The sequence below is a fragment of the Alternaria metachromatica genome (genome assembly GCF_023757995.1).
Source record: "Alternaria metachromatica strain BMP 0045 chromosome Unknown scaffold_21, whole genome shotgun sequence".
NCBI classification, from domain to species: Eukaryota; Fungi; Ascomycota; class Dothideomycetes; order Pleosporales; family Pleosporaceae; genus Alternaria; species Alternaria metachromatica.
The window spans coordinates 492805-515039 of NW_026055512.1; the positions used below are offsets into that span (position 1 = coordinate 492805).

Here is a 22235-nt window from a genome sequence, read left to right on the forward strand (position 1 = left end):
GATGATGCTCTCTCAGCATGGGAGCGCGCGACGGTTCCTACAAGTACCAAGCCGAAGCGGGAAGCTTATCTCACTAAGCAGTTCGGCATCTACGGGGGATTCAGTGACTCCGTAACCGTTGATAGCGGGGTTCTAGTTTCTGATAGGGGCTGGTCAGGGCGCCCGAAAACCGGCGATCGTGCTGGGGTGTCATGAGATGCCGGTTGCTATCTGTCATGCTTAGAACGCCGGTGGCCCCACCCTTCTCCAAACGGGGAGTCAATAGAATCCAAGAAGAGACGGGATGAGCGTGCAAAACATCAGCAACGCAACTTTCCAAAGGCAACAGAATGTCATCGGCCAAGGACGACTCCTTTCAATTGTACGACTTGCGGGTTGAGGTGGTTTGTCCGCCAGGCGAGCGCATCTTGTGTGGAGCCAAGGCAGGAGACTACTTTACTGTTCAAGGAGAGATGCTTCGTCTTCCCGAAGGACAGGGCATAAGCTTCTACAGCTTAGGTGAGTTTTAAGCACAAATACTGTACACTTCAAGAACTGATGAGGTTGGCATTCCAGCGGCAGTACTGCCTCTGCTAGCGGCCAAGCAACGACCAACTCACGCGCATGATTGGATGTCCACGGATGCATTGATCGCATGCCCGGATCCGAATTGTAAATCTCAGCTCAAAATCATACGAAGTGGGTTGCGGACCTTCAGTCATGCGGATACCACGGTGGTTGGTCTGGAAGGAAACTCTTGAGCTTTGGAGTGAGATATACGCATGACATATCCGTTTCCCGTGCTTCACCCGGCGTATCGACTATGACGAGATGGTCTCAGGAGCCTTGGCGGGGATGGAGGTATAGGTGTAAGCGCGTCAAGTGCACTCAGAGGATGTGTTCGTAGATAGGTTGTTGCGCTCAACACAATTGCGATATCGAGATAGCCAGCTTTGGACGCGTCGCAGCATCACTGGAGGCTGAAAACTGCTCTTCAAGTAGTTCCGACTAATGTCACCAGTATAACCACCGTCACCATTATCGTCTCCATCGTTATGTTGAAAGCTGGTGCACCAGCCCACTATGCCCTCAATCGCGCGACAATATCTGCGTCTCGCGGCATCTCCAAGAGTTGAAAGTGACACGCGTGTAGTAGCTCGGTAGCCTGGGTCGCGGAAGTTAGGGATTGGTGATGCGACGACTGACGCTGAGGCGATCGCGGGGACAGAGGCATGGTGCGGGCATGATGCGCGTGTTTGGCGGTGACGTCAGCCGAGGTAGGAGCACATAAGCGTATGTCAGTTACGGATATTTTGAAACCTGCAAGGCGCCCCTATAGGAGAGGACTGGGTCGTCATGAGCATGAAAGGCGGTCGCGTGGTGGATTACAGAGAGAGATCGTACGGAGCTGGCACAGGAAGATGAGGCGAGCGCACGGGCGGACTGGAATGACGCGACGCGCCCGTGATCACGACCAAACCAAAATCGTTCAAGAAAGTTTACCAACTGTTTTAAAACCTTCTAGAAACCAATTTGATGTACAAGCCAGGCGAACAAGCCAACGATTTTCTTCTACCTATATTCACTCCCGCAATCACCCATGACCTTGAATACTTCCTCCCTTCTGCTCTTCTCAAGCACTTCTTCGATGCTGCTCTGATCTTGTCCGTCAAGTTTCCATCCATACGTCTTCAGGTTCTCCTCTGTGTGCTCGCTGACACCCATGCGCGCGCCAATAATGACTGCCCCCACGTACGGGAAATCGAGAACCCATCTCGTAGCGACGTTCGAGATCGAGACATTGTGCTTAGTCGCGATAGCCTTCAAAGTCTGCAGTAAAGTCTGGAACAGATCCCAATCGCCCCATGTCTGGATCATCTCGAAATACTTCCGCTGCGATGGTGTCGTGTCAGGACCAAACAGCTGTGGTTCAGGTTTACCGAGCCATTTCTCAGCAAGAAAGCCTCCACACAAAGTGCCATATGTGAGGAGCTTCACGTTGTGTCTCGTGCAGACCTCGCCCATCCCAAACCGTGGGCGTGCATCGATAAGGGAAAACTGGACCTGGTTGGTGACGACATCGATGTTATTGTCAACGACTTCTTGGAGACGCGCTGTGTCGAAGTTGCAAAGGCCTAGATGTCGAACTCGTTCGTCTTGCTGCAACAGTCGCAGCGCTTCGATATACTGGTGGTCGTTGTAATCTTGCCAATGGAATTGCAGAAGATCGACCTTGTTGGCGCTCATGCGCTGGCACCGCTCTGTGACGTTGGCGCCGATGACTTCGGGGGTTACGGTAATCTTGTGGAATACACAGTACTTCGTGGCACCGAAAACGGCCTCAGGTTCAGCTAGCGAGGCTCTCAGGCGTCCGAATATAACCTCGGCATCGCCGTAATGGTCAGCCATGTCGAAGGCAGTGAAGCCACCTGCAATGTACTCTGCAAATTGCTTGAACATTTGTGTTTGTGACGCAGTACCCCATGATGGACTAGACAGTTGCCACAGGCCCGCGAACAGCTTCGGCAGCTCGATACCCTTGACTTTGAAAGTCTCGATAGAGGTCGATGTCTTCCGTCCGGTAATTTGACTTTCGCAAGAGCTATTCTGATGAACCAGTGTCGGTATACCGCTTTCGCGGCCAAGCATAGTCGCAAGAACTGCAGTGCTTCGTTCGAAAGGAAAGTCTTGCGCAGATGCAAGCCATCTTTGGTGACATCGTAGCAATGAAGTGAAGAGCGAGTCCATCACCGGTCTCTCCTCTTCGTTGAGGTCTCTGCTGCCACTATTGGACAACAAGCGCTTTTGAATCGCAGTCAACGCCTGCACGATATCACCGTCGACAGAGGCTAAACTGTGGTTGAGTTCTGTCGACCGAGGCACGGTGTGTTCATCGGCAAGGCTGACGGATTCGTCTACAATCTTATTGAGTATTGGGAAGCTGTCGAGAACCAATCCGCATCCTATGGCGCAGCGTAGGCGCTGCTGGGCCCATGTGAAGTTCGAGGTTGAGGCAACCCCCTCGGTCGTCGATTGGAACAGCTGATCGACGGGCTGATTGGCGGTTTTCTCGAGATAGATCCGCGTCTGTTCTTCTAAAATGCTTGTAACTGATGGCTCCGTGGTCAAGATGACTCTGATCACGCTTCGAAGTGCATCCGCCGGTAAGTTTGCTATGATGGTATCGGTCATCATGTTGACGTGCGCCGTCTTGGCCTTCGACCGTGGTATTTGCGTCATGTTGCTAGTTGCGTAGTATCTAGATGTGCGTTGAGTTGATGCTGACTTGAACTACCTAGGTATTGAGCAAAAGTCCATGCGACGGTATGGTGCATGGATGCATGAGGCCATGAGGGCACGCACCATGTCGCCGGTGACTCAATCTACATTAGAACACCGGCGATCTGCACGAACGATAGAAGTGGACCGAAGTTGCAGCATAGTGCTAAGTCCGAGTTGAGAGAGCCGTGCGGGGTCAGCGGTTCCGAGATGTTCGTATCGCTGCAAGAGCTTTGTAAGTGGGCGTCGAGCTTTCCCCTTGAATGCCGTGGAGGGAGAATGATGGGAGCAGGTGTCAGAAGGACCTCGGGGAGGCTTCCAAAGCGGTTAGCTTGTGAAGATAGCGATAAGACACCTGGATGCCTTACTCTTTCCAACACCACTCTACTCAAATATGACTATCGCGTCCGTTCCAGTTCGACCCGATCTCAATGTCTGATAAACATATTCAGGATGACAGAGGTTGATGATGCGCCTGGTGGCCAACCCCCGAAAGCCGTGTGAGTCCGCTCTGTGTCGACTGCAGTTGCGCGACTGATCTGTTTGAAGACCACACGCTTGCCTGCAATGCCGCAAAGTCAAGATGAAGTGCCACAAGACGGCGCAAGATACGCGGTGTGTCAGATGTACGCGCAAGTCGTTGCAGTGTGACTTTCTTGGCCACCGGCGCGGTCGAAAGCATGGCTTCAAGTTCGTCATTCCTGCTTTTTCCATCAGGCAAAATGACTGATGTGTTTTGTAGATTGCAGAAACCAGGCTCAAGAAGTCAGCAGAATGCTGCGACACCATCATTGGATGGTGAAGCTCAACCTGTTGATCATGATGTTGTTGTAATGGATGATGCGAATCCGTCGACAGATACACATTGCGCTCAAAGGTCAGCTTCTAGACTGTGTTCTCGACCCCAGTCAATGCAACGTTCAAGCCAGGATTTCTGGACGGAGAACAGAGGCTTCCGGCTTTCTGATATTCTCAACCGACAGATCACAAGAGGAGACTTCTCCTTGCAGAATGTGCTAAGTACTGAACACGGACATGCCTCAGAAGAATGCACACAGGGCACCTCAGATAATGATCCGATCAGCAAAGGCGTCGTCAACCTTCAATTTGCTACCGATCTATTTGAAGGATTCATGAAGCACCTCAACCCCTTCATCAGCCAATTGGATCCTACGCTACATACCTTCCAGTACGTCCGGGGGATGTCGTCGTTCCTATTTACCGCCATTCTGGCGGCAGCGGCAAAGCTTTTGCATCCTGCGCTACGCAAAAATTTGCTTTCTCATGCTGAAGAGCTTTTCCTGGAGAGCTTCCGCAGTGGTGCAAAATCTGTTGAGACGGTTCAGGCCATACTAATTCTGACATATTGGAAGGAGCCTCGCGATAACCGTGCATGGTTAAATGTAGGCCTCGCTATCAGAATGGCCATCGAGCTTGGATGGCATCATCTTGGGAGTGATGGAATGAGACCCCCGGAGAATACGACTGATCTTGAAGTGATGCGATTCAGGAACGTGGAAAGAACCTGGTTGGTGCTCTTTGTCTACGACCGAAGGTAGGGGTAGGATGGTTTCGAACTTATCATAAGATACTGACATGTGTACAGCATCAGTATGCAGACCGGTAAGCCTTGGATGATTGAGAGGAGCAACTATCTAGAATCAGCGAGCAATTGGTACCTACATCCTCTTGAAATGGCGAATGACCGGCTACTTTGCGCATTTGTATCTCTCCGCCTCATCACGTCCGCCCACTTTGAGATGATGACGACAAAATATGCTCAACAGCAAAGAAATGACACGTCACGCTATCGATCCACGCTACGTATGGTTGATGCAGAAATTGTGAATTGGCAAGAGAGGTGGACTGGGAAAGTATCTGAGCGAGGCGAGGACTGTCATGTAAGAAAGATCCATGCAAGAACTGATGCGAGAAGTGTACTGACTTCGCCCACCATTTCTTAGTCATTTCTGATCCCGTTCTATGGAAGCTACGCGCGGCTACTCTTATACACTTCCTCACTACGCGCATCCATCAAACTGAAGGATATTGTGACTTCTGTCGATACAGAAGCTATCTGGAACAGCTACTCAAGCGCGCTTGACATGCTTAAACTCGTTTCTGAAACTTCGGCATCTCAACTATTGTACTTTGCTCAGGACAGTGTGCATGTCATGATCGCCTATGCCGCAGTATTCCTCATCAAGGTATTTAATAACTCACCTTTGGGAAGCCAACTACTTACATCGGATATAGCTCTTACTTTCAGCACCATCATATATTCGGTCCGAGATGGAAATGCCAGCGCTGGATAGCATTCGCAATGCTGCGACAGTATTCGAGAAACTTCAAGCGCCTACCAGCACAAGCTGCGCATTGCAAGCAGCGTTTTTGCGCAATGTTTCCACTCAGCACGAAGCAATGCAGGCGCGTCATACATCTTCGCTTTCGCACGTAGCGGCCGCGTCCGCCGCAGCCGTGGACCCTGCCAGCCACCAACCGGCGTCTGCCCATGCGCAGACTATGCAGAGACCTGATATCACCCCGGCGTACAACGATCAAACCACTTTTGATTCTGCGTCGGAAGATGCGTCAACCTTCAATATTGACTTTGTAGACGACGAAGCCTGGGCCTTCTTGTTCGCTAACGCTGGGTTTAATATTGGCCAGGGCGCATTCTTGTCACAAACCTGAATGTCGCTGACAACGTCACGTAATCAATACTTTGCGATAATACTGTATATTCGAACTCGCTTTATTGTAGCACATTTAAAGAACTATCTTTCCCTCTACCTTAATATCGCTCGCCGAGAATCCGACAAGGAAGTGATACTCGCCATGTACAAAATTCCAGTCTTTCTTCTGCTCGGACCAGATCCTCAAATCATCCATAAGCACCTCCAGAAGAACATCTGTACTCTGACCTGCCCCGAGGTGCACTTTAGCAAATGCTTTGAGCAGCTTGGGAGGCTCACGCGCTGCCTCCGGATAGGACACGTAAAGCTGAACCACTTCCGATGCAGAGACGGCGCCAGTGTTTGTCAAAGTCGCAGCACAAATTATGCGCTCAGAGCCAGACGTGGCGGTAGAGTTTGCGAGACGCGCAGCAAGACTGCCCAGTTCGAACGTCGAGTATGTGAGTCCATGGCCAAATGAGAACAGCGGATCGACCTTGTGCGCTTCGTACCACCTGTAGCCAACGTTCAGCCCTTCTTCGTAGGGTACAACAAGATCTGCCGTGATCTTGATAGCGTCATCCAGTGTCTTGGGGAATGTCACCGGCAATTTGCCGCTCGGACTGACATCACCGAACAGCAGTCTTTCAAGCGCCAGGCCAATCTGCTGGCCTCCATACCAGGACTGCATCACGGCATCGACCTCATCGATCCAGGGCATGAGAACGGCCGAGTTGGTGTTGAGGATTACCACTGTCTTCTTCGAACGTTTGGCGATCCGAGAGATGACTGCGTCCTGGTCGCCGGGGAGAGAAAGACCAATGTTGCTATCAACACCTTCGGAATGCCTATCGGACGCGAAGATAATGCTGATATCAGCAATTTCTGCTAGTGAAGTTGCTTCTTCGTCTCTTGCTTCGTTGCCTACATCGACTCCCAGTGTGACACCGTATGCGCCAGTGGATAACGAGTAGCCCATGGAATAGTTCAGGGCCAGGGAAACTTCATCTCCGGCTGTCAAGTTCGCGATACCTTGAACAATGTTTCCAAAGTTCGCTTTCGACATGTTGGCGATGACTTGTCCGTTGATGTGAAGTATGGCGTCTCCTTGACCGGTTAGGGAGAAATGGTACATCCCGCTTGTGTTAGCTTTGAAAGTGCCTTCATAGACGCAGGAAAACACCTGGGGCCATGATACCCAGAGCTCCTTGGGGAATGAGGCTGCGGTGATGTTAGGTACAAAGTCGGTTTGGTTGATGGGTCCAGAGAAGTCTGTAGTCGTGTAGTATGTGACATTCAGACCACCGTCGACGAACATGCTAGAAGGCACCGTTGGAAATTGCCCGGTACCAGGATAGGCCTCAGCATAAGTGACTGTCATGTTGCCTTCTTTGCCAGCTCGTTGCTTCAATGCGTCGAAAGGCGACTGCACTACCATTGTCGTGTCAATGACGAAGCCGCCGTGGTTCTCAGTAACCTGGCTTTGGTTGGTCCCGTCAACACCGTATACGGCAACATGCTTGTACTTCTGTGGCGAGAGAGGTAACGTATTGTCGTCGTTCTTGAGAAGAACAGAGCCATCCTCTGCCATCTTTTGAGCCAGGTCAAGGTGGGACTGTGTTCTTGCCACCGACTCTGCATCCCCAGTGACTGGATTATCGACCATTCCAAGCTTGAACATATACCGCCACGTTCTTGCAACCATATCGTCGATGCGCGACGCTGGTATGGTCCCATTTTCGACAGCCTCAACCAAAAGGTCTCCGTAGTAGGCTGGGAATCCATATGAATCCTCGAGAGAACCTCCAGGCATGCTGATATCTAGACCAGCCATTACAGCGCCAACCGTGCTTCGTGTGGAGAAGTACCAATCAGCGACAACGAAACCTTGAAACCCCCACTGTTGTCTCAATGTAGTGTTCAGAAGCCAGTCATTTTCGCAAGCGAAAAAGCCGTTCAGCTTGTTGTAAGAACACATTATAGAAGCGGCATCTGCCTCTTGAACAGACGCCTTGAAAGCAGGCAGGTAAAGCTCGTGCAGAACCCGATCGTCGATGTGGACGTCAACGGTATCCCAATCAGGGCCCACCCCGAATCTATTTGTGTCTTGGTTGTACCCAGCAAGATGCTTGGGACAAGCTAAAGCTCCTTGACTCTGGACGCCGAGGACACCCGCCACAGCCATTCGAGAGGTCAACCATGGATCTTCTGAGAAGGTCTCGGCTGCGCGGGCCCATAGTGGCGACCGGAGGATGTTGATAGTCGGTGAGAGAACGACATTGCGGCCCTTTGCCATATGTTCCTGGGCTAATGCTTGGCCATAAGCGTACTCGAGGGTAGTGTTCCACGAAGCCGCGGCGGCGATTGGGGCCGGGAAGGCGGTGACGTTGTTCAAGTTGTTTCCAACCCCAGCTGGGCCATCTCCCATGCAAATTGAGGGTACCCCGAGAGTCTCATTGCCAGAAATGTGTCCTATACAAGGGTTGACTCCAGTTCCGTTGTCATCGAGCTCGGTATCGCCTTGTACCATAGCATATTTTTGGGTGTTGTTCAACTGGTCGAGGAAAAGTTGCAATCGCTGTTCGTTTGGCAGTGTTGGATCTAGCCATGGCCGATTCGCCAGGGTCGGTGATGATGCATGTACCTGCGTCAAGGTGTATAGCAAGCCTGTCCAGACCGTGATGGAGACATACATCTCGCGGTGAAATAATCGTCCTTGGATCGAATGTGACAGACATGAAGATAGCCAGAGTTGATGATTAAGTAGACAAGGTACCTACGTGTGCCCTGGGTACTAGTGGATTTTGCGGAGATATTGGTATGATTACTCCGCACTCCGCAGTTTGTTCCTGGGATATGGTAGTAGGCCGATAGAGAAGCCGAGATCCCGGTATCGTGAGGGTTAGTCTGGATGAATGCCGATGCTGATAAAGTCGACCAGTAACATTTTGAAGCACTACTCTGTCTCTAGAAATGATCAGATTATCTGAGCCGGCCTCTTGTTATCGCCTAATGGCTCGTGTAGTGGGCCTGACATTAACGTGGCTGGTAAGACGCCGGCGGTCCACATTGAATGCCGGTGACCTCCTGTCCGAAGACGTGGTACTGATTCAGCTAATCCGACATGCGGCAGCAGATGTCTCCCATAACTCTCGTTTACTTAGGTACCAGCATTTCATCACTTCGTATAATATATTGATCATGTTTGTTGAAAGTTTCGCCATACGAGCTCGCGCCGTGTTCGATGTCGGCCGGCACAGCTCGGTGGTATCGGTACCTAGGCAGGTTCGCGGACGGTGTCATTTCGCGAGGAGATCGCGAGCTAATCGATCTAGGGATGATGGGTATGTCGCATGTCTGATTATAGGACGAAGGTGATGGACATAGCTAGAACGCGTAGCATAGTTGAGCGCAAAAGTGGGAGGCATTGCTGACGCCGGGAAGCTGGCGCTGGGCTGCCATGGGGCCCGCGGGCAGCGCACGTTGTGCCGCAGGTCACGTGCGAACGGCCGCTCGATACGCCGATGTCCGATGCTAGCGTTCTTTGGCCGCCATGATGCCGCTCGCGACCTTGAGATTGTGTCGCAGCTCCAGCCTCAGCGCTATCACTCCCTCGCTGCCATGTAATCAAACAAGTGTCGGCTTGATCGAGAGCGAATGGAACTTATCCCGATTCTCTATTTCTCCTATTCAATCCTTCCATGCTGCTTCTCCATCGGCGTCCACTGCGAACTCCAGGTCGCATCACAAGCTCTCGCTGAGATTCACAGTGCTTTCTTTATCGTCACGCGCGCAGCTGTTTTGAAGAATGTCAGGGCAGTATAATGACCTGTTTGCGCAATATGATCAATGGCGATGTATTGACGTGTTCGCCATTCAAACATACCTACGTCCTCATCACACCCGGCGACCGCCCCCATTGATGGGCACATTGAACTCCCGCAATACTATGTGAACCCTCCGCTGTTCGTAATATCCAACACTTCCAACTTCACGCATCTCCAGACCATCGAACGCAGCCTCAGCACTACACATATACATATAAATGGAAGACCCAGGCTTGTATACATTTCTGTTCTTTCCCTCATCCTCTCGCTTCCTCTCTCTGTTGCTATATCTCTTAGGTGTCTCAAATCAGAGCCATCACGTCTGCCAGCTCTTTCTGACACCAGCTGCCACCCTCCACTTTCTATTTCACGAATTAGTCTTGCTCACTGATGGCTGCTGGCCCTCCCGTAGGTCAACCCTGGCTCGCCAACGTCGGTAACAACCCCAACATCAACCGCGAACCACCACCTCCTCCCTATAACGCTGGTCCTGCACCTCCAGCTCATCAACCCGGCGCACCCGCAGGTGGCGCTCAAGTCGTCGTAGAACAGCAACACGCCCCTGTCTACGGCCCTCCCCTCGGCATTGGCATCGGCGGACCAGCATACGGCATCCCTCCACCATTCGGTGGTGTCGGTATAGGTGCGTTCCCACCCGTCTTCCCACCTGTCGGCGTCATGGACCCCTTTATGATGGGCGGCATGATGGGCGGATACATGGGGCCTGCTGGCGGTCCACTTGCTCCTATCCGCGCGGGCAACTTTCTTCCAGGTGCTCATCACGGTATAGGCTTTGGTCTGCATGCGGGCGGTGTACCTTTCCCACCGCCGCCTCCAGGCGCTATCGCTGGAGTAGTTCCTCCTTTTGCCCCTGCCGCGCCGCTGTGGGCGGGAGGCGGTCTCGCTTTTGGTAACGTACCTGCTATGGGTGGAGTTGTTGGTGGAGTCATGCCTGGTATGATGATGGGCGGTGGTATGATGCCTGGTATGATGGCTCCTGGTATGGCAGGCGCCCAGCACTTCCGTCCCGCGCCCATGTTCCATGACGGAAATCACGGACACCCAAACCAGCCTGCGCAGCAAGATGTCGGCCAGATCGCTGGCGGCATCCCCCCGGGAGTCATGCTCGTCGAGTCCGCCGAACACACCATCTTCTACCGCATCACAGGCAATCTCTGCCCTTGGCTTTCTCCTGGCTCGCAACTGCCTCTGGAACCGCTCGCTGCGGCTAGTACTACCGGTCTCAACCGCCTCATCCAGATTTGCAACGGTGGTACTCCTGAAGATGAGTTGGAGCACTGTGCGGTTACGGAGTGTATTGAGTTGGGTAACGGTTTGTGGGAGAAGGGTCAGACTTTCAAGTATAACGATGCTGTTTCTAGGGTTTTGACCATGAAGGATGCTGGTTGGGACAATACGAGGAACAGGGGGAACGGTAACAGCCTTCATCTTTGGGGCCACCGTCTCTAGACGCTGGCTGGATGTTTTGTATTGTGTCGAAGAAGTCTTCTGAACTCGGCGGTTCTTGGCATTTCTCGCTGCTGGCACGGATTACGTCTTATGATGGCCTGGTGTTTTCTGCATGCATGGTAGGCGCTGGGTCTATTTCTTGTTACTGGATGATGATGATACTGCATCACTTTAGCTATCTTCAACGACGAATGAGTAAACGGTGTATAAAGGTATTCATGAATTTTGATGCATCAATTCGAGCCGCTTCCTAATGTCATAATGCATAGACGCAGGCCAGCTATCCTGACTGCGGTGCCTGGCTTGTCGGCTTCTTCTTCCCACCGCCCAACTTCCTCCACAGCTTATTTATCCAGCGCTCCTTGACCATCTTCAGAACCACATAGGCGAGGAACCGATAAACGATAGCGCAAATTCCCAGAGCCATGAGGTTCATCTCCGGGTTCTTGTTCAGTTTGTACAAGTCCAACACCTGTTCTCCAGTTTGAATAGGACACTGCCCATTCACCTTCTGCCACTCTTCACACGTAAACTCCAGACCACGTAGCGTATACGGCGCCATATTGCCAACAGCCCACTTCACAGGCGAAAGATGGTTCCATGCCTGCAAAAAGTCCGGAACATCGAGCGACAACACACCACCCATGACCTGCGCAACACTCAGGAAAACCGACATGCAGTTTACCGAGAAGCCAGTGTGGGTGAAGAGCGTGTTGAAAGCGATACCGAGACTCTCGCCGCAGCTGGTGATGCAGAAGGCGTTGAATGTGATGATGAAGTACGTTTGCGCGTTGCGTTCTAGACCAACAGCGAACACGGCGAGGACGGAGAAGACGAGACAGCTTATGATTTCGAAGGGCGTGGTTATAGAGATGTAGGTCAGGAAGAAGGCTTCGACGCCGTAGATACGGTCGTCGTAGTCGCGGTAGAACACATCTCGCTCGATTGGGTAGACGGCGATGTTGTTCAGCACTGATGGGGGTTAGCATAGTAAAAAGAGATGAAGGTGAGGGTTACATACTGCCGACGAAGTAGAGCGGAGCGATCTCCACAAGGAATCCCATCCTGTTTTGCACGTATTCGTAGTCGGTCTTCAACGGTGCGAAGTAGAGCGCAAGCACGATACCCAATCCGACAACTTGCATGACGCGCGCGATCAGCATATCCGGCTGCCGGAACATATTCTTCGTCGCACGCCGAATCAAGATTGAGTATGCTGCAGCGAAAGACGATGGTTCTCGTGCCATGCTTCCCAGCTCAGCCGGCGTAGTTATTGACCCAGTTCGAGCGACAGGGTAGACATCAGCGTTCCACGACTCGACCAACTTGCGTACCTTCTTCCGACTGGCGGCCTCACGTCTCTCATGCTGAAGGTCAACAGTGATCAAATCGAGAGCAAAATCCGCTGGGTTGACGTGGCGAGGACATTCGTAGCCTAGGTTGGCAAAATGGCCCAACATATTGTCGGCAGGACCGGCATAGATAGGGTGTCCGCCACGGGCCAAGAGCAGGATGTTACCGAAATGCGCGAAGAGGTCGCTGCGAGGTTGGTGGATAGTGACGATGAGTGTGCGACCTTCTTGTGCTAGACCACGAAGTACGTCCACGATTGACAGTGCCGTGAATGCATCCAATCCAGACAGCGGTTCATCAAGCAACAGTACGCGTGGTTCCGTCAAAACTTGGACTGCGATAGTGACTCGACGTTTTTCACCACCACTGATGCCTTTCACGAGGTCGTTACCGATGAGGTTGTCTGCGCAGTCTTTGAGACCCATCTTCAGCAAGATCTCCTCGGCTTTCTGGATTTTCTGCTCTTTCGACATCCACTTCGGAAGTCGTAAACCAGCTGCATAACGAAGCGTCTCGCGCACTGTTAGTGACGCCAACAGTGCGTCATCATCCTGGGTGACGAAAGAACAGATAGAGTGGACGACCTCTTTAGCCGGGATGAGGCCGTTGTAGCTCATGGTACCGTACTGCTTGTACCGCGTGGATGTGTCGTCTTTGAGTCTCATCGCCATGCTGTTTAGCAGAGAAGTCTTCCCGCTGCCCGAAGGTCCCATGATGACGTTCAGCGATCCAGGGAAGAAGTCGGCGGTAAGAGGCTTGATGATATTCTTGGTCCAGCGCTTCCGTAGTGACCGTTTCTCCACGTCCATTCCATAGCCCTCTAAACGGATGTCGATCGTCCGGACATTATCTGCCACACGCTCGCTCATCTTTTCTTTGCCAGCAGAGGCGTCCATGTTTGACGGCCTGGCACGAGCCATGGCGATCTCGGCGTTCCAGAACTTGAGCAAAACTCCCGCTCCAACATAGAAGGCGATGGCGAACCCGAGAAGAGCAAGTATAGGCCTCCAAACCCAGTTATTTGGGAAGCCAAGAGAGTCCATGATGAACTCTCCGTCGTACTCTTTGCAGGCTGGGTTTGACCGTCCGCCCTCGTATGGACAATCGTAGAAAGAGCCTGAGAACTCGTTGGCGCATAATGCTCCAAAAGCGTAGAAGACATAGGCTGTCCACTTCGTCCAGCGTACATAGATGGGGATCGTGTTCGACTGGATAAAGTAACCGCAAGCCATAGACTGCAAGGTATAGGCTAGATTAGCCACCAAACTCGCTCCAGCGAAGTGTCTTGAGCACGCGACACAGGTCATAGCGAAGCATACGGCAATATACTGGTGTAATAGTATGATACCGAAGAACGTGAGAAACTGGCCTCCGTCCGCGCGAAATCCGCAGAAGAAGTAGTAGATCAACGAGAAGATGAGAGGCACTGGTACATCCTCGAGCAGAATTCTGGCTAGTCGTCTGGAGATGAGAAAGGCTGGTATGCTGACGACACCTTGTCGTGCCTCTTCGTCGAAGAGTTGGATGTCGGTCGTAAGTCGATATGTCTCGTAGAGCAAGATTAGATAGCCCTGCAGCGCCGCTGCATTGTACAATGCTCCTTGTCGGGATCGTATACCAGATAGTGAGCCATCGAGCTGTAAGAAGATCCACCCTGTGATAACCGCCATACCGATGGCTTCGACAAGACTTCCAAACAAGCCTAGAGTCAACCAAGTCAGCGTGCGTTCGATCTATAGAGCTCATATTGAACGTCTTACCCATTGGGTCACGAATCGTCACAGTCCAAGTTCGTGCGGTCAGTACGCGAGTCTGCTGCATGAGTGATGTTTTACTGGCACGTTGCTTCTTTCGTTGGTCGTGCGTCATCGTAGTGGCCGGAGCTGGTGCTTCAGGCTTCTCTTGAAGGCTACTGCTGCAATGAGACCTCCATGCTTCTATCACGCGACCGACTCGATCCTGAGCCGCCTTCTCTGCTTCGACGCTCCGATTGTCGACACTGACAACGTCGATGAGATACTCTGCTGGATTTGTAAACAGAGGCATCTCATGGCCGAGCTTCGCAAAGTACGGAAGACAGTCTTTTGCGCTGCCAGCATACGCAGGACTGCCCCGTGATAGGAGGATGACATTGTCGAAAAGATCCCAGATCTCAGAACGCGGTTGATGGATGGTGACGATGATGTTCCGTCCATTCCGAGCAAGAGTTTGGAGGGTCTTCACCACCTGGTGGGCGCTTGTCGAGTCTAGTCCAGTGGTCGGCTCATCCAGCCACAAAAGCGAGGGATTTGACAAGAGCTGGACGCCAATACTCGTCCTCCTCTTCTCTCCGCCACTGCAGCCCTTGTGCGCGTTGTTACCGATCCTGGTGTCTGCAGCTTCTTTCAAGCTCAGCTCCAAGATGACTTCTTCAACCAGCTGCTTCCTCTCATTCGCATCAACGGAAGAGGGTAGTCGCAGTTGCGCAGCATACGTCAGTGTCTCCCGAACAGTCAGCGTCGGTAGAAGAATATCCTGCTGTATGACATATGCGCTCCTGATGCCGGATACATCCTCGCTACCGTTGAATAGGGTCCTTCCTGAAGTGGCAAGTCGGTTTCCTACTGCCAAACGCCCACTCATGGAGTTGAGTAACGATGTCTTTCCGCTTCCGCTTCCACCTATTATGGCTGTGAGGCTTCCACTTGGCATGTCCGCCGAAATGTCGTCAAGTATAGTCTTGACATGGTTGGTCTCTGGTGACGCCTTCTTCTTGGAGAAGGCGCGAGCGAGAGCAGCCGGCGATTCATCGACTGAAACTGTGAGGTGTTCCAATCGCACAGAAACCGGGTCAACTGCGCGCAATGAGATGCCGTGGTTGTCGCTGAGATCGGTAGTTGTGGAGTCTCCGCGGAGTGCTGTGGGAGGTGTTGCAGGCGCCGCTTCTTCTTTGGGGCCGGGCGGAGCGCCAGCTGACGCCGAGGGTCGCCCTTCCTCGTTTCCCTGCATAGGCCCTGGCTCCATCGTCTCTAGTGACTCCATACCTGGGGTTTGGTTAAATGTTCATGATAATGCAGACGCAAAGGATGAAGCGCGCAGCGCGCATGGATTTCTTCAGTCGCCGCTCGCATGTCAAGACGGAGATTCTTTGGCGCGATACGACGTTGTTCAAACACGCCCGCCTCGCTTGCCAGCCGACCTGCATGCAGGGGCTTGGCCGGACTCTTCTCCTACAGGTCTCATTCTTACTTTTCTATAGTTCGCAGCTCCTCCTTTTTCACTTGCAAAATCAATTCGATGGCTTGCAGTATGTTAGCAACTCGCATCGCGAAGAAATGGTGTTGTTCGACGCGCCTGGCTACGGCTGACAGCATGGAGGAGGGTTCAACCTCGCAGAGCTGTTCAGACCGGGGGCGGGCAAAACCCCAGCTCGGAAGAGCAGCGTTCCAGCCAACTTGCCAATCTTGGGTAGCGGAATCCTGCGCGAGATGCATCTTTATGCAAATGGAATTTGAGCAAGCAAAATAAACGACACTGCCAATCAAACCTTCGAAAATCCAGTAGGGAGGGTACAAATATAGACGTTCGAGGCAATTGCTCAGGGTTTGTGTTGGTCAGGCCTCCTCTCTGTTCTACAGTTTGTTGCATTGCGTGGTGCTGGCTCCTCGGGGGACCTTTCGATAGTGCGCGTCTGCTTCGGAGGGCCCGATGATGCCAACCACCCCGCATTAGAAGATATTGAGGATGCAGGTGATCTAAAACGCGGACGGCCTTGAACATGTGGAACCCCGTATGAGATATAGAGCCAGGGCCAAAAGAGTGATTACCGAGCAAAACCCGATTCAGTGTGAACGATAGACATCTATGATATACGCGTGAGACGCTGAGAGCCACTGTTCACTTACCGACGGTACGTACCTCGATACGTACCACGCCTTACGCGAGACTCTTCACACGATAAAGATTCGGGACGGCCTCCCTACCTGAGCGAGGGGCTGGCTCTTACGGCCCGATTGCGTGTGAACTCCACATCGCTTCCGAAATCTCATATCTAGCTTTCGGCGACGAGTGGGCCAGCAACAAAGTTTGCGGAATCAGTAGCGGCAGCGGGAGGATTGTTCGATCTCCAGAAAGAATGGTATCCACCTGGATAAAGAAAGCAGAAAAGCCTCGGGAGTCTACAATTGACAGCTGCCCCTTGTAGTTGCGTCGGAACACCCTTTTTTTGATTCGCTCGATACGTTGTTCTATTGGGCGGGGCTAACTTTCCGAGTCTCACATTCCAAGGAAGTCCACCAACCCAGTATTTACATCGATCTTGAAGGCCTGATTTGCGGACGGTAAATAAATCCGCTGTCGTTTCCAAGTTTGCAATGCGCGGAGATGCGCGAACGGACCGGCTAGTCCCAGATCTTGTTGTCTTGATGAAATGCAGGTGCGAAGACAGCGGGAGATGTACCATCTTGCTTCTCCAATGTGTACTAAGACCGAGACTACGGCTTCCAATGCCGAATCTCTACATGCGTAGGATCACCAATGATGTCTTGAGCTTCATGGGTGCGTTCTGAGGATGTTTCGCTTTTTGGACAGCCACAATATTGTCGAATGTCGAATCCGTATAGGCAGCGCGTTGGGCAGAAAGACTTGAATCCTGAAGTTTTGGCGCGCCGGACGTTGCTTCCAAGCCTGTCACTGTCACTCCGCCACCTCCATTCCACAATTATTGACAGCCTTCACTTACGACGCCGTCGCTTGTCGCAACGGTTTTGCGGCTCATATGATCGCCAGTAGGCACATATCACGCCCTTGGCCATTAACCAGCTTTTGCATAGTGGATATCTTACACGCATCACCACCTGGGCACCCTGCCGCTTCCCGATCGTCGACAACAAGCTGCATCCTAGTGAATGCCCTACAGTACTTTCTATCTGACACTCGCCATGGGCGGCCTTGATGGCTGAAAGCCACGCGATGCTGTGGAATGCTGACACAACCTCGCTCTTCGTGTCAGCTGCAGGTCCGTTGAAGGACGTCAGCCAACAAGGCTGCATATGACCCTATCCGGACATCTAGTTCGCATGGACAAGCAATCACGTTATCCTACGCCGACTAGACTGGGAATATTGATGGCTTGCGTCAACCGCCACGCGCGTCCTGCCTCGTGGACTGGGTCCAGCTAGCTGCGCTGACATCGGTGTGAGATTATTCGCGAATAACGGTGTAGGGTTTGACGTCTACATCCCACGAAGCCAGTGATGCACCCCGAAATCTGGCATTTTCACCGGCATTATCAGGATGGAGGACGTTCCATGCAGGTTGCATATGCAGGCACCATCGTACGAGTAGTGGTTCATGGCTTTTGTGTTGCATCGCGAGTCGCGTATGTATCTCTCAGGGTCGGAGTTATATCCATGTTCAGACGACAGATATATGCGAAGTACGTACCCAGATCCGGTATGTACCGGTAAGATGAATACAGTACATCACCAAGTGAGTAAGTGGAAAGTAGATCGGTGGGTGGCCTCGGAAATAATCAGAGGCCTATTTACGACTCAGATGCGAACGGTCTGATGGCTCTAGACTCTGGACTCTGGAGTCAACGGGTAGCTGCTGTAACCCTATTGTTGCCCCCGGGCTTATCGCTGGGGCCTCTGGGATCATGTGGTTGTAGGGGACATCGGGTCAGGCTGGAATAGATGACGGAAGGTGTCAGAAATTGCCCTCTCGACGTTCGCCTTGCGTGTGTGACTACGTATACCCTCGATCTGTGACGTTAAGTTAACCCACGCGACTGGGTGTCAGGCCATGTGCGCAACGTCGCGCAGGATTTCACGACATCGGTCCTACACTGAACCATGAAAAGAAATCGGCATCGTCTCAGGACCATGCTCTCTGCTCCTCTCGTCCATCCATTGAGACCTAGTGTCAGGTACCGACGGCGCGTTCCCTCGAATCAGGCTATATATTCAGACCCTCCCACCGGGCCTTTCGGATTATACCCCCCAACTCTGCCTGAGAAGCGTGGGGGTTTGCATTCCAGATCGTCCAGGTCAGAAGGACCGATGGCGTGCCGTGGCTTTCCTGCTTTGTCGCTGTTGAATCCGCATAGCTGGTGTCAACGTTCGTCATTGCGCCGCTGGGGAAAGTGTACCGGTCCCATCGGATGCGGGTTTGGGCCGGACGAACGTAACCGTAACCGCCCTCCCAAGCCGCGAAACAGAGATGTGCGACAACACCCCACGCATGCCGTTTTTTGAACCTGGTACCCTGGGCCGATCTGCCTAACGGCTTGTGTCGCTTTACAGTGGGCTCCGGCAGTGCGATGAAGGATAACTCTTTTCATTGTGGATGCTTACTTTACTCGCTTCTGAAAAGATGTTGATGATCATCGCCCGGTTATATGCACATGGACTTTCTGAGTTGTGGCTGCATGCTGCGCGCTCGAGTCATGAATCCCATAGCGACGCCAGGCGACGAGTTCGTTCCAACGAGGTCGCGGAGGAAGCTCGCCAAAGCGTTTGATTGCTGGTAAGCGGATTGGAGGAAGAACGTGCCCGCAGGAATCTAGATGCTGTGGCACGGTTGGTGCTTACGGTTACCGTGTGCACCAGCGCCGCACTATAGCTCCTCACCTTATCACCGAGGCAGATCGTGATCGCCCATTAAGCCATGCGTTCCCTGCGACGTTGCGATGAGAGCTCTGTGGGCGGAGTGGATACCAGCGTACATTTCTGTGCCGTGAGGCTACCTGCATATATACGTGTCGTCATCGTACTGAGAAATAAGGGAATGCCGGCCTGCTATCGGACCTATTTCAACAAGTGCTGCAATGCCATGTGTACGAGCATGCCTCGCCCATGCAGGGTTGAGTGCATCGCGATCTGACATGCACCGCCCAAAGCCAAACGCCGCCCGGCTGAACACACGGGCTGTGTGCGAGACAAAACATTGCCAAGAACAAAACTGTGCCCCATGAAAAATCCAATCCGAAGTAAATGCGAAGACATGCAGTGCCGTTTTCCCATACCAATAACACAATACCGTCGGGAGCACACCCAGCCAATGTAACCTAATCGTGAGGCCGTAGTGCGTCGTTGCCGGTCCGAGCCTTGTAAACCGCCCTCCGACGACCCACCAGATATCATGACTCCTTTTTGCGCCCGTAGAAACACCGATTGAATAAGGAACCCTAAATGCCAAGTCTGAACCTCAAAGGTCGTGTTGTACCTCCACATGCCGACGCTGTGGCATCGCCATGAGAGCCGTGCGCAAGGACCCGAGTCCCACGCCGACCAAGCCAACAAGCGACGTGATAACGACTCTCCTATGGTGATGAGCCGAAATTGGTGAGTGAAGATCCCATGCGGAACGTTCACAATCCGAGTGTTGGCAAAGAAAAACTCTTTCGTGCGTCCTGCAGGGCTCACGTAGCGAGAAAGTCCCAGCCCCGGAGTTTTATCAGCCTCTCCCAATCCCAGCTCTCCTTTTGCACCTCTGGGTCGGGGGATGACATCAGCTCCCAAACCTGGTCGACGACTTCTTTCGCGAAGCCGATGTTGCCTAGGCCTGTGCAGGCAATGAGGCCGTTGAACGCCCGGTTGATCTCCACACGTTGCTCTTCCTCGAATGCCGCGCACCCGATCAAGAACAGGGGAAGTAAGACGTTACTTTGAACCCACCCTTCCGCTGGCAGTTCGTTGATGTATCGGATGCCGTCATCGACGGCGCTCTTGATGAATGGGTGTGGTTTTGAGTCTTTCGTTGTGCGGTAGAGATAGACCCATGTTGCCTGGCGATAGAGCATCGAGATGGTGTAGCGCGGAGATCCGGGTGGATGGGGGCATACCCATCCGCGAAGGCCGGCGTCGATGGCATGGGCGGCGAGTAATGCTTCGTAGTCCATGACAGGCTCCTCTTTGTCATCAATGCGACTGCGTATTTTTCGTCGCAGGTTGCTGATCTTGGATATGAAGCCGAAAAGTCCGTCAGAAACACCGATCAATCCCGCGGTCTCCGGGCTGATCTTGAAAGGGAGGTTGAAGTCGTCCATCATGGGGACCTCGGTGCCGTCAAGGGAGGTGATCTGACTTGCGATCCAGTGGTAGTAGAAAAATTCGTCGAACAGTGTCTGGAACTCTGGGTTAGAAGACTTCTGTGTCATCGCGATCTGTTTTGCTGCAATCATATGCATCCGGTATTCGCCGGAGGTGTTACCATCGCAGATGGAATGCAGAAGGTGCAGCAATATCTGCGCAACGTTAGAGTCCTCGTAGACCATAACACCACCTTCACCAGCTTTTTGCCGTTCGATGTCGTGCTTAAGAAGCTGCAAAGCCTTGCCCCGGTGAAAGACCTGTCTGTCCTCGTACTCCTGTAACGGAGTGACCGAGTACATGTGAGAGGCCGACAGGCACAGCACAGAGTGCATCAGGCCTTCGTGTTGAAGTGCCATGGGCAATAGGATCTTGGTGAAGGGGTTCGACGACTTGTCTCCGTGTAACGTTAGGACAGCACTCGCTCTGCTGGAGAAATGTTGCAAAAGCTGACGGTCAAGATCATTCTCGACACCTTCCATGAGAGGCGGGAGGTCGAACTTGACATCAGAACTTCGCTTCCGAGCTGTTGGATGGTTAGCTTGGCCCACTACCAAAAAGCAAACAAGCAAGATCACATACCTTCTGCGGCCCGTTCCTTGCCGCTCTTCCATATTTCGACGGGCTTGTAGCCTTCGCAATGGATGTTGTTCTTCTGACACGACAAGCCTGGACAGCATTAGTACCTATTTCATGACCACGATGCCAGGGCACAATTACAGAATGGCTTGGTCTCGTCGCACTTCTTCTTCCTTTTCCGACATGTCGTGCACCCCGTCTTTGATCGGGCTTTTGCTTGCTTAGCAAGAGTGGTAGGTGAGCGAGGAGGGTGTATCCTGGGTCGGCCGCGGGCGCGGCGAATCCGTACAGGTTCGGTTGGGGAGATGGGTGTGTCTTCCGGAGACGCCTCTTCCTTGACATCGGCCAACTGAAGTTCCGTCTCTTCCACCTTGGGTACTACTTCGAGGGAACCCGTTCGTACATCTGATCGCTCCTCTGATTGTGATTCCGACGGGCTAAATATGTTCGAATCGAAGTTGGGAGTGGTAAACGGGGAGTCGCTAGCGGACGACATGGAGGGCTGGGGCGATGAGCTTGTGCTCAAGCGGTTGCGAGCGCCTGGCGGCGAAGGGCCGAAGGAAACGGTCGAGATCATTCGAGCCAGAGTTGGGAAGGTTGTTGGACTACTGGTGGGAAGAAGCGCGCATTGGATGTCCAGTCCGTTCTGCGCGCGAGTGGTAACACGAAAGAGTGATGTTCCTCTAGATGCGTCGGAGCCGAGCACGATTCAAAGCAACGAGTGGCAACCAGGGGGTGTCTTGTACTTCTGCCGTTCAATGCTAAGCAGAATAGTACAAGTGGTAGAACGACGCGGCAGCTGTTCCAACGAGAGTAGAGCAGAGTGTCGCAGAGGGGTCCAAGCGGTCCGCTCCTGATGCCTCGAGCGATCGCACGGTAGGTTGCGTGAGAGCGGGGGAATGCGTCTTTAGCGAGTCGTGGGCGTCCGCGGAACGTCCAATAGGATCTGGGTGGAACTAACGGCAAAACTGCGTCGTTCCGAGATGAACGGCTGAGCTGAA

General features: G+C 52.7%; 5 protein-coding genes across 5 annotated transcripts; 1 reads left to right on the top strand and 4 right to left on the bottom strand.

Annotated features, from left to right (window-relative positions):
• Positions 1–1551: 1551 nt before the first annotated feature.
• On the bottom strand, positions 1552–3219 carry J4E83_008038 (uncharacterized protein; the record flags this gene model as incomplete). Its single annotated transcript, XM_049334935.1, has 1 exon — positions 1552–3219. One exon carries the CDS (start codon positions 3217–3219, stop codon positions 1552–1554), a length of 1668 nt encoding a protein of 555 aa, XP_049186086.1.
• Positions 3220–6027: 2808 nt separating this feature from the next.
• J4E83_008039 (uncharacterized protein) lies at positions 6028–8628 on the bottom strand (the record flags this gene model as incomplete). The annotated part of the gene is made up of 1 exon (XM_049334936.1): positions 6028–8628. The coding sequence occupies one exon, from the start codon at positions 8626–8628 to the stop codon at positions 6028–6030; it is 2601 nt and encodes an 866-aa protein (XP_049186087.1).
• A 1522-nt stretch (positions 8629–10150) lies between these two features.
• J4E83_008040 (uncharacterized protein) lies at positions 10151–11230 on the top strand (the record flags this gene model as incomplete). Its single annotated transcript, XM_049334937.1, has 1 exon — positions 10151–11230. One exon carries the CDS (start codon positions 10151–10153, stop codon positions 11228–11230), a length of 1080 nt encoding a protein of 359 aa, XP_049186088.1.
• A 280-nt stretch (positions 11231–11510) lies between these two features.
• On the bottom strand, positions 11511–15604 carry J4E83_008041 (uncharacterized protein; the record flags this gene model as incomplete). The annotated part of the gene is made up of 3 exons (XM_049334938.1): positions 11511–12202; positions 12252–14285; positions 14344–15604. The coding sequence occupies 3 exons, from the start codon at positions 15602–15604 to the stop codon at positions 11511–11513; spliced, it is 3987 nt and encodes a 1328-aa protein (XP_049186089.1).
• A 4381-nt stretch (positions 15605–19985) lies between these two features.
• J4E83_008042 (uncharacterized protein) lies at positions 19986–21811 on the bottom strand (the record flags this gene model as incomplete). The annotated part of the gene is made up of 3 exons (XM_049334939.1): positions 19986–21181; positions 21238–21324; positions 21376–21811. 3 exons carry the CDS (start codon positions 21809–21811, stop codon positions 19986–19988), a joined length of 1719 nt encoding a protein of 572 aa, XP_049186090.1.
• Between the last annotated feature and the right edge of the window lie 424 nt (positions 21812–22235).